This window comes from Staurois parvus, unplaced genomic scaffold (genome assembly GCF_062004578.1).
Source record: "Staurois parvus isolate SC_StPar_1 unplaced genomic scaffold, SC_StPar_1.0 ptg000048l, whole genome shotgun sequence".
Taxonomy (NCBI): Eukaryota; Metazoa; Chordata; class Amphibia; order Anura; family Ranidae; genus Staurois; species Staurois parvus.
In genome coordinates, this window is record NW_028317844.1 from 1846852 (window position 1) to 1859165 (window position 12314).

Here is a 12314-nt window from a genome sequence, read left to right on the forward strand (position 1 = left end):
GCCCTCTGCTGTGTGCCCAGACTTTACCCATTGCCTGCCTGAACTGCCCCTCTGCTGTGTGCCCCCGGACTTAACCCTTGCTATACCTATCAAATGCCCCCCAAATCACTCAAAAGCCTTGTGTACCACTGCACTCCATGTGTGTACTGTCCCACCCACACCTCCTTCACAGTCCCAAAGGTGTAAAAAAGAAAGAAAAAAAAAAAAAATAAACACAACTCAAATTAAAGGATAACCCCAATCAATGACTCATGAATTAAGCACTTTATTGAAGCTTTAGGTTGTGGTACAGAATTTCAATACAGGTCCAATGATTAAACAATGTAGAGGAAATAAAGACACAGTTTCCCCTCATCCTATTGAGCTAGAGAATCTAAATACAGTGAATGATCTTATTCCACCCTCAAATAGGTCAGCAGTATAATTTGATGTGGTATGCTTAGGTTCTTTACCTGTGCTTAATGTACAGTAACAGAGGGGCTTGCAATAATTTAGACATTAAGGAAATATCAAATATTGGTCCTCAAAATGAACACATGTTCAAATAGCCTATTCAAGCAACAAAATGCTCAGAAACATCTGGAATGAAGCCTCCAAATGCACAGACATTTAACAGTGTCTAACACCACCAAAGCTAGTGCTATATCATATCCAGAATGGATAAAGTAATATTAAGATGTAGGGTTAAAAGCAACAAATGTTACTCCTGCAAATACACTTGCATCAAAAAATGCAGCCACTTTCTGAAAAGTTTAAGTTGATCCTTACTGCCTTATAGAATTTAAATTATGCTTTTACTTATTAATTTAAATATTACCAGTCCAGATTTCCCAGTTATTTCTCAAATTACATGATGGTACTTAAGTATAAAAAAGTATTCATTACACCATTTCACAAAGGAGAGGTCACAACACTGTCAAATACAGAAGAGTAGTCACATGCACAATGTCACATGGTTCCCTTTTTGAGTGACAAATGAAAGGCAATATCTGGACTGGTTTACAGCATATTGTTCCTGCACAATCAGAAATAATTACAGTTTTGTAGAGAACAATCCAGGCCAACAGTGAAACCACTGTCAGAATATTGAGACTGCAAACTTCCAATTCACCTGTAACTAATCCCTTCATTTCATGAACCAGATATCTGTGTAACAGATTTTAGAAGGCCCAGAAGAGCCAAGTCCCAAAACTGCATCACAATTTGAATTAGGCTAGTTAATTGCCTTTATTCAAGACCTGTCACCAGATGTTATTTTACTGCAGAGCTTTATGAATCACTTGCTCAGGTAGAGGTTTGCCCACAGGGGCTCTCTGTGCACCAGGTTTTTTTATTTTCTGCATTTTGAATGAAACCCACTGCTTACATGTCATACATGTGGTGCATGTATCCAAGTACACAGATGATTAGTGTTATGAGAGGCAATAGGGCATGTTTTATTGCTATCTATTCTGGGCAGACTGAGCCTATGTAGACGTACAGGTGCATATTTATTAACAAGTAATTACAGCAAAGGTCATTTTACAATGCAGTGAACGAAGCCCTACAGAGGGTGGAGAAAAGATGCTCATAAAGATGCATATCAGGAACCCACAAAGTTACAAATGAAACCACCCAAAACATGCAGCGTTTTTACATGGAATGAAATGTGGGGATGTCCAAGGACATTCCCCTTCAAGGTTGTTATCCTCTTACAAGATGTAGTTTTAAAGCAGTTCTAAAAGGGTACAAGGTTTTTGTTTTTTACATTAATGCATTCTATGCATTAAGGTAAAAAACCTTCTGCAAGCACCTCCCCCTATACTTACCCGAGCTGGATCTTGCTCCAGCGATGTGCAGTACAGCAGGGGCTCTTCCATCTCTCTCCCCTCAGACAGAGGCCACAGCAGGAACCACTGGATCCTCCTGCTGTCTATCACAGCCAGTGAGGAGGGTGCAGGGAGCAATGCCAAGTCACACTCTGTCAATGGACACCCAGAGCTAGCTCAGGAACATGCATGTATGAGTGTCCCCATAATAAGTGGCTTGCTATGGGGGCGAGTAGCCAGGAGCGCCAGCAGGAGACCCAAGTACCCAGGTAAGTATAAAATGTTTTTTTTTTTTTTAAAGAAAATTTTTACCTTTAGAATCACTTCTAAGCAAGCCAGTCTGACACAGCACAAAGCCTTTATGACCAATAAAACAGCTCATAAAGTAATAGTGATTAAGTGGCAGACCCCTCCACTGCTTTTGGGCAAAAGCACCTGCCTACAGTTTAAAATTTGCACTTACAGCAATCAACCACTACCTTGTCAGCAGATTTAACACTCTGGAATGCAGCTCTGCCCTACCAGGATTCTGCTATGAGCAGCTTACTCCTCACCAGCTTACCATGATCTGCTTGCTCCTCTTCTACTTGCTCCTCAACTACTGGCTGTCATGAAGCTGCAGAAAAGGGACTTTACTTCTATCCATGTATTTGTTTGGGGTGAATGATGCCAGTAACAAAGCATCTATATTAGCATACTACAAGTGTCTACAATATTTTATTTTGTGCAAATCAGTGTATACATCTTTGCAGACAATTCCACCCTTTTAGCAGGCAAATGCAATATATATGGGCACTAATAAAACTAGTTGTTTACTCTTCTAAATGCTTGCGCATTACATGACCTAAAGGAAGCACAGCAAAACACCTGTATCAAAAACCTCCAATGGAAGCTGCAATAAACAGTCACCTTAAAAGCATACCTAAACTCTGAAATCAAGTCTTTTTTTTACTCAATTAGGCAGTCACTGAGAGGGAGGATATGGATATCTCTATAAAGTTATATAGTCTAAAAAGATCTCTATAAAGTTACCTTATGGCATTCCAGTTCACACAATCTGGAGCTGTAGCTGCAGTGCACCAACCTCAGTTGAGTCTTGGGAATAAAAATAGACCCTGACATTGGTACCATAATTTAGAGCTGATGCAGGTCACGCAACCCATCATGTTGGGTTTAGATTACATGATCCAGATCTGCTGTGGAAACTGCTTAATGCAGCAGAAAAGAGCATGGGCACGGATACCCCCATTCCCTATCCAACACTAACTGTGTAAAAGTCATCTAACTTAAGAGTTTAAGTCCACTTTAACATTGTGTGACACCAAGTCTGGAAATGGCTGCCACCATAAAAGCTTTCAAACATTTTGTGCCAAATTCACTTGTATTACAATACTTCATCTTCCTCTTTTTTTAACATTTTGATCAATTAATGTTTCCCTATGGTCAGCTGCCCACGTAATGCAAAATATAGATAAAGGCTGCATTCTAAACCATTACTACAGTGCTCAAGGAGGTGGGCATTTGTATTTTCATGGTAAATACAAAAATATGGTGATATCCTCTACAGTTTCATCTAGGTGCTATCCGTATTAAAAAACGGAACTAATTTGTGAAAAAAGGAATTACATATAGCCAGAAAGTGTTCCCAGTGAAAATACGGCACACGTAACTCTACAGTTAAATCACAAGTCAAACAAGTTATGTGGACACAGGACAGACTAATGGGGACGAAAGCCTTGTCTGTGGGGAATTTTTGGCGACACCTGTAGAAAACCTATGCTGTCTGTTGAACTATGTGCATTTTTACAATTATGATACAGTCTAGTACAGTATGCTTTTAACTTATCTACATGCACTTCAATTTCACAGCAAGAGTGGCATAGAATACCTACACACAGGAGAGAGCATTCATGCAAATTACCTAACTCCTTAATATAATAATGGATACATTTCAAACTTCTATTAGGATTATAGTCAAGGCTTCCAGCTACTAGGTGATGGTTGTGGAAAAGATGGATCCTGGCAACATTAGCTAGCAAGCACCCACCACCCGCTATATTGGTTTTCTTTTTACGCTTCTTCATTTTCTCTAATCAACTCTGCTGTGGCTGGCATTTAGCAAAACTGGTAAACACAAAATTGTAATCATTGAATTGAGCAAACTGGCGATCTAGATGCTTGAAGCCATCAATCTTCTGAGCACAAGTGAATGCAGTACGACATTTGGAGCTCTGGTGGGGGAGAGAAAAATATAGTTAAAGAGCTTGAACTATGGACATGGAATTAAACTAATACAAAAGACAATATTGCCTTAAGCCTGCCATACGTTGATCAAAATTCAGCCGGTTCAGCAGAGACCAGCCAAGTTCCAATCCATGTATAGGCTAGCTGGTTGTACACAAGTCAATCAACCAGCCTGTTGGGTTTTCCCAATGATCAATGCCACTGGCTATAGCTGGCAACACTGATCATTGTATTCTGCAACAGCAGGACTAATTCCCCCATCCACATCAAATGTGAGGATGGGGGAATCTTTTTTTTCTTTTTTTTTTGAGAAGTAGGGACAAAGCTCCTTTGGCCCCACTTCTCCTGTGGATCACAGGAATGCACTTTAGTTCTGTTAAAGCCCACTGTCAGCTGATGTCACTGAGCTGGTCCAGGCTTTGGAGAGATACTGATTTTAAAGTCAGAATCCACCCAGATTCCTTACTGGCAGTTGTCTCAGCAAGTCGCCCCCTCCACAGTCCGAAGCTCCAGTGAGCACTGGAGGGGCAGGGCAGAGAGCCAATGACTGACAGACATAGGTTCACTGAAGACTGAGAAATCAACAGTCTTTGATCACTCAGTTCTCTGTGCAGAGCTGGCAGGGGACAGATCAAGAATCGGACTGATTCGTAGGTAAGCATGTGGTTTTTTTTTTTGTTGTTTTTTTTTTTTTAATTGAGAGCTTCTCTTATGTCAACCTGTTGGTTGAATGAAAAAAAAAATCAAAAAACAATCATGTATGACTAGCCTTAGTTTTAAAAATTTGGGTATGCTGCCTGATCTTAATGTCACAATGAGCTCTCAAACTAAAGTGCTTATAATAAAGCTGAAAGGGCTCAGCTGCAAGTTTGAAAACAAACGTCCCAGTTTCAGGTCTTGTAAATTAATCTCACATAAGCAATTTAGGCTGCATTCACATCTATGCATTGCAACAAGTAGTGCAAAAGCAAAGTTCTGGCAAAAGCTGCTCCAGTAACGCCATTTGTTTGCACTGCCATATTGGATGGCACCCCAGTGCATACACTGTACATAAGGAAATCATTTATATTACAGCACACAGCAATACACGGATGTTATTGCTTTGTCACAGTGCAGGAGCATCATTTCACGTGTTGAGGGTCCATTAAAGGCGCTGCCTTAACACAGCACATGTTAATGCACAAAAGGGTAAACAAGAATGGGTCTGAAAAGTCTTGTTTATCAATTTGAATCATTTGCATGTTTTTCAGGGTCACAATTAAGTCATGCACACACATTATTCAAGAGCAGTAAACGAATGGCGCTCAAACTAAGCATTAAAAATCTAAATTTTCAAAGAAAAGCCTGTCCTTATGCTCTTTTTGGTTTCACTATCACTAAGCCTTACCTGATTAACAAAGAGGGTGGTCACAAATTTCCTTGGCTTGAACACATCCACAACTTTACTAACCAAATCATCATAGCTTGTCTGCGACACATTAGTTTCAAAGCTAACATAGGAAAATTCTGGCTCTGGAGTGATGTGAATAGTCCAGTAAGTTCCCTAAATTAACAAAATAAACATATTAAGAAAGCATGAATACACATCACATGATGAAAGTGGTAATCCAATCTATTCTAAAAATACTTACATCTGATTTCATCCCATTCATTGAGTAACCACAAGGACTAAACATTGTAGCATCAATGACAGAACCTGGTATCAGGTCACGAATTCCACTCATCTGAAAACAAAAGTTTTCTTTTTTTAATAGAAATGCTAAAACAGCTGTGATTTGAAGGCATTCTTTCAAGAGAAATCTGTGGGCTCACTCTATATTTCATACTCTAACCATTTGCACAGAGCTGGTACCTCCAGATGCTTGATCACGTCTTCTGTAATTTTGATCTTATCCATCTTCTAATACCACTATCCTACTGTCCAGTGAGACCACCCAGTGAGAGAGAGTGAAAGTGAAAAATCCCAAATTTGGGGTTGTCACCAAAACAGGAATGGAGGGGAAATCTTTCAATGGGGACACTGGTTCTGGCAACAATTGGGGATTCACACACTTGAGACATTTTCTCACTTCCTGTTTTGGCTATGGGACAGGAGGCAAAGGGAAATCTCCTCTATCCAATATGAAATGTGTGGCTTTTAGTTCTACTTTAAGTCAACCAAGACATTCATTTTTCAGAAGTTGCAGTGCAATAGGGAAGTTTACAATTTAAGTTCAGCTTACACGAGTGACATCATTTGCAGTAACACCATCTTTCATGTAGAACTGGTCCATTATTTCTGGGTCAAGCTCACTCATCAAAATTTCCAGTGTTTGGTCTGGCTGATTGATGACAAAACCCTCTGGGACATCCAGAGTATACAAGTACCTATTAAAAAGAAAACAAAGGACAGTAGTTTGTTACTTTTACAGCTGTTTATAAGGTCTGTCTTCAGCCTGTACTTGAACCATAATAGTGGAAAAACCTCCAACTTACTATATTTCATACTGCAGACCATTATGCTGAATAAGACCTTCGCTACAGGGGGGATTTTAACCTTTCCCCAAAACTGGTGCAAATATTGTGTAACAGCCTAGAGAGTAACCAGATTTTACTTTAGGCTGCTTTCACACGGATCCATTTTTCTTCTGCTTTTGAAATAAAAAAAAGCGTCAGAAAAACATGTGACCATAAATTCCTATGGAACTCCCAACACTGATCCGTTGTGGGTCCAGTGCATTTTTCAAAGTCCTGCTTGCTGCATTTTGGTGCAGTGAAAAACTGCACCAAAAAACGCACCTCCACAATGAAATCAATAGAAAACACATAAAAAACGCACGTCTCTTATTTTGGTGCTGGTTTTGAGTCACGTGTCCTTAAAAAATGCATGTGTGTTTTTGCCACGGATCAGTGTGAAAGTAGCCTTAAGGTGGGAATACACAATTAGAAAATCGACCGATTGTCATCGATGACTGAGAGGCGTTCGTTCATTGTCGAAATCGTAGCCCACATTACCCAATCTAAAAAAATCGTTCGTTGGGCAATACGTAGTGTTGACGTCTTCCGTACAAGTGGAAGTGATGCAGTGTGCATGTGACCTTGTAGCCACGCCCTTCCGGCCAGAACAGGCGATATACACAATTAACAGCAATGAGTATAATATAGAATACATTATCTATATACATAAATAGTGATATATAAAAACAGAATATGCATAAATCTGGTTTCATTATCTCATTAGGCCAATCTACTTTTAACATTTGGATTTTTCATTCGTGTTTACGACGATTCCTTGGACATAAACATCCGAGTCATCTTCTATTTACGCTCGTGATAGCGCTTGATAGACCACATAGAAAAACGGTCGTTCGTATGCAAAATTACAAATTTTCACTGTTGTTCAACCGGATTTGTTCGTTCACAATATCATCGGTTAAAACATCCTGCTTATCAACAAAGAGAAAATCGTTCGATCAGTGGTTCTGTGAAATTTTCGTACTAATTTCTTACTGTGTGTACGGGGCATTAGTTTTGTCAGGTCATGTAAAAATTGCAATGGGCGTTATGGTTCTTTGCACAGCTTTATTAAAGAAGCCAGTTTATTACACACACAGCCCTCATGTACACAATCTTGAAAAGTATCCAGCAGAATCCCTAATCTGAAAACAAGTACACAGGATGTCCTACCCACGTGTATTTTGCAAGTACAGAGTCCTTTATAAAGAAAGTATAAATCCAACTCCAGCAGCACATCTTACTTTATTTCAGTTGTTGGGGGTGTTTTTTCCTCAACATCAGGTGCATTTAACATTCTAACTTGCAACTGACAAGCTCCATAAACATGCTTTTGTATTCTTATTAACTTGTATGAGGAGAGTAACAATTCTGGTGCAAACAAAAAACAGCCAACCCAGGCCCTTACACAAGTTTCACAGCAAATGACCAGGTGTCTTTCCACACTGATCCATAATCTATACCCTCCCCTCTTCCTTTTTCCAAAAACATCAAACAAGCAAACTTACCAGCAATCAGAATTCATACGTCCCATGCAATAAGCTGCTCCATCTAAAATTGGGGAATAAAAATGTAAAATAACTTTCAGAATGCTTCAGAAGCATTATTAAAGGTCCTAGTTATCTGCCCAATGACCATTATCCCATAGAAATCAAAGAGAAACCAATGAGAGTGTTAGAAAACATTTACAAACACAAAGAAAATATTCCAAATGAGAAAGTCTGAAGTTCAAATTAAAATAAGTGTTGCACTCTGCTGCAACACCACAAGTCACACAACAATCATCCCTAGTGACAGACATACAACTTACTTGGAAAGATTTCATTTAGGAATTCAACTTCTTCCTGGAAATTTCTGTGCGGGTATTCCTGGTGGTCTGGTTTCATAAAATTTTTCCGTGAATAAAAAAAGTTCTACAAAATAAGACATTAAACCTTTTAAAATAAAAAAATGATTTGGCCAAAAAAACATTAAAAGGTAAAACAAATTCAGACTAGGCAACAGAAAAGCTATGGTAGAAATCAGCAACACTAGTAAAGCAGCCTGAACAATTACATTTGCCTTTGAATTGACCAAGAATATCTTCAAAGCCATATTAGACCCAAAACCAAGAATGTCATATTGCAGCTTACCAAGCATTATACACTCACTGACCACTTTATTAGGTACACCTGTTCAATTGCTTGGAGAAGTTCAAGCCGAGCATCAGAAAGGGGAAGAACAGGGACTTAAGTGACTTTGGCACCAACAACCATGCCACTTTCAGATGGGCTGGTATGAGTATTTCATAAACTGCTGATCTACTGGGATTTCCATGCACAACCATCTCTAGGGAAATAGAGACTCATCAGATCAGGCAACGTTTTTCTAGTTTTCTATTGTCTAATTTTTTTGAGCCTGTGCAAATTGCAGCCTCCGTTTCCTGTTCATAGATGACAAGAGTGGCACCTGGTGTAGTCTTCTACTGCTGTAAGGTTCCATCTGCTTCAAGGTTTGACATATTGTGCATTTAGAGATGGTATTTTGCATACCTTGGTTGTAACGAGTGATTATTTGAGATACTATTGCTTTTCTATCATCTGGAACCAGTCTGCCCATTCTCCTCTGACATCAACAAGGCATTTTCATCCACGCAACTGCCGTTCACTGGATATTTTCTCTTTTTCAGACCATTCTCTGTAAACCCTAGAGATAGCTGTGTGTAAAATCCCAGGAGATCAGCAGTTTTTGAAATACCCAGACCAGCCTGTCTGGAACCAGCAACCATGCCATGTTCAATATCACTTAAACCCACTTTCCTCCCCATTCTGATGCTTCATGCTTGATCCTCAAGTCATCTTCACCACATCTAGATGCCTAAATGCATTGAGCTGCTGCCATCTGTTTGGCTGATTAGCAATTTGTCTTACCAAGCAATTGAACAGGTGTATCTAATAAAGTGGTCGGTGGGAATATGTGGTGGATGCATTAGGTTAGGCTCCCCCCCTTTTGTTTTCACCCACTGATCTGGCAAATAACAAAACTCCTATATTAGAGTGCCCCCATCCTGGATGAAGTAGCAGCACCTTTAGACAGACGTACTGCCGTCGGGGGGGGGGGGGGGGGGTAGTAAGATGCATTAGCAGATTTAAATACACTAAGTCAAGTTGTAGCTAACAATTTAGTTAGAGTAACCGTTTTGTTCCTTTTGGGATAAAGGTTTTACATAAATAAAAGATGACCATTGTAAGCACCCTTGTCAGTGTTAGTTTGTCTCAACCCTTCAACTGCTACATCTGCAGGACAGATTATTCTATTGAAAAATAGACTAAGTGGCAGGATGACCTGGCAAAATACAATTTGCTTTTGGGTTCAATACCACTTTAAATACTTTAATGATTTTCCTTAATGGAAACTAAAGTCTCTAAGGTTTCTGCTATACATGTAAAAGTCAGCATAATAAGAGTCACTGTGTTTTTAGATACATTTAATTGTATGGTTTCTCATTTTACACACACACACACACACACTAGATAGGATAGCCAACTTTACAAACTACATAGACATGCTGTGCTTCCTCTATGCCTTGCTGATTATATGCAAATCAACTGGAGGTTCTGTCTGAAAACAAAAGCTTGCTTAATGATCGATAACCAACAAGTTTAATTATTGTGTATTTATTGCAGGGCTTGAAAAAGCCGCTCGCCAAATGCGAGGAGAAATTCCTGTGTGGCAAGCACAGATGGATGGAGCGGCTGCACCTGCGCTCCAAGCCTCATTGTGAAGCCGAGTTCCGGTTTCTTCGGCACCGCCATTACACTGGCAGCACCGCTGAGGGGACAGTTGCAGGAGAGGTCCACTCTCCTCCGCTGAGAGGAGACACCCTCACCGCCGCGGGGGACACGAGGAGAGGCCCCGCTCTCCACCGCCGCGGGGGACACGAGGAGAGGCCCCGCTCTCCACCGCCGCGGGGGACACGAGGAGAGGCCCCGCTCTCCACCGCCGCGGGGGACACGAGGAGAGGCCCCGCTCTCCACCGCCGCGGGGGACACGAGGAGAGGCCCCGCTCTCCACCGCCGCGGGGGACCTTGTATTTTTGGGTATGGTCTGTGGAAATTTTCTTCAGTTTATGTATGGTTATTTGTACATTCTTTGTGTACAGTTGGAGGTCCATCATCTACTCCTACAGTTTTTATAAAGTTTAATCTTTTATTAAACACCCTATTGTACATGTTGTATAGCTTTTAGTAGTACCTGAAAACTTGCATAGTGCTTTCTCTTGGTGTCTGTAATCAATACGGTAATAATAATATGCCATGTTAGCCATAGATAGTAGAAAGGATGTGAAAATGTAAGCAACACCTTTTTGCTAGCTAACCTAATATACTTTAGTGTAAGCTTTTTAGAATACAGAGTTGTCTTCACCAGACATGGTGTCATACCTTTACACATCAGTGACATGAACATACACATAGTATATGCAACAAATGGTCACCAGGGGATGCCTCTGGCAGTCTGCCAGGATTCGGTGACAATTGTCCTATATCTATGGATAGACCTTACATCCAGTTATTAACACGTTGTGTCCTTTTTTTAATACTTTAATGGCAGAAAACGTGTTATGTGACTTTCTAATATAAAAGAGATGCTGTGAATACACATTACATGTTTACATAGGTTTCATAAATTAGGTTCTAGGCTCAGTCTGGCCTCTTATCCACTATGAGACTTGATTATGTAAACCAGCTATTAGAATCTATTCTAAAGACAAATGTAATTTCATAAGCTTTAAGGGGGTGTGGTTGGGGGCAGGGCTGGGGGCAGGCTTGGGCAAGGTTGGGTGGGGCAACTGGTGGAGAGTAAGGTTTGTGCCTGGCTAGTAGGTCTAGACTCGAAATTGTAAGCCCTGATTTATAGTATATGATTTGATAATTCAACATGTACCCTGTTGGTCTGCATGGATACGAATGATAGATCTGTTAATAAAAAAAATCTCTGCCTAATGAAGAGGACCCAAAGGGGCTGTAAAATACTGAACATAACTTTTGGTATCTTTACAATAATCACATGTTTAGGAAAGTTTGTGTATTGGCGATATGCAACTCTTTAAAAAAAAATGACTTACCAGCAATATGGAGCAAATATAGGTTATATATAAAATTATTCAATTCGAATCTAATACACTTCCCTTGACATTGTAAGCAATCACTTCTGGTCTAAACTAGTCTTACCCAAAAGAACTCAACTTACCTGAATGGAATCAAACCCACAGTACTCCCTAGCGAGCTCTAACAGGGGAACCAGTGCTTGCAGTAAGAGGGTGGTACCACATGTCTTCAAAATGAAACGTCTCTTGGAGACAAACATGCTACTCTCACTGTATAAAAGAAAAAAAAAACACAAATAAAAAAGGTAAGACATTTTGCAGCAAATAGAGCGCACTATGAAATTACCACTTGTAAGCATTAAGTAAATGGTAAGCGCCATTATACACTGGACAGACTAGGGTTCATTTATATACAGACTTAGGCATAAAATTCAGAGTGCAGGGTAAAGAAACAGGCTCACTTTAATGCAGACCACCACACTCATATTTTCCTTCTTTTTGCTCTTCGGCTGCTCCATTCAGCCTTCAGGTGAGGAAAGCAAAGACCTATGTGTGCTTCAAGTCACTCGAGATTAACTCACACAGGGCTATAAACTTCCCTGCGACAGCACTGATTTGTCCACCTCTTATTGAATGCGTCTCTAAACCCTAAGTACTGGGTTTTTCTGTTCATTCTCAATGCT

General features: G+C 40.1%; 1 protein-coding gene across 1 annotated transcript in view; it reads right to left on the minus strand.

The window, feature by feature from the left end:
* Nucleotides 1–245: 245 nt before the first annotated feature.
* AMD1 (adenosylmethionine decarboxylase 1) overlaps nucleotides 246–12314 on the minus strand; it is a 32584-nt gene continuing 20515 nt past the window's right edge. The window contains exons 3-9 of the mRNA XM_089664558.1: nucleotides 11775–11901; nucleotides 8356–8458; nucleotides 8054–8096; nucleotides 6275–6419; nucleotides 5684–5776; nucleotides 5440–5595; nucleotides 246–4039 (exon numbers count right to left, since the gene is read on the minus strand). Coding sequence (XP_089520684.1) covers nucleotides 3902–4039; nucleotides 5440–5595; nucleotides 5684–5776; nucleotides 6275–6419; nucleotides 8054–8096; nucleotides 8356–8458; nucleotides 11775–11901 — 805 coding nt within the window. The 3' untranslated portion in view covers nucleotides 246–3901. The remainder of the gene's footprint in view (nucleotides 4040–5439; nucleotides 5596–5683; nucleotides 5777–6274; nucleotides 6420–8053; nucleotides 8097–8355; nucleotides 8459–11774; nucleotides 11902–12314) is intronic.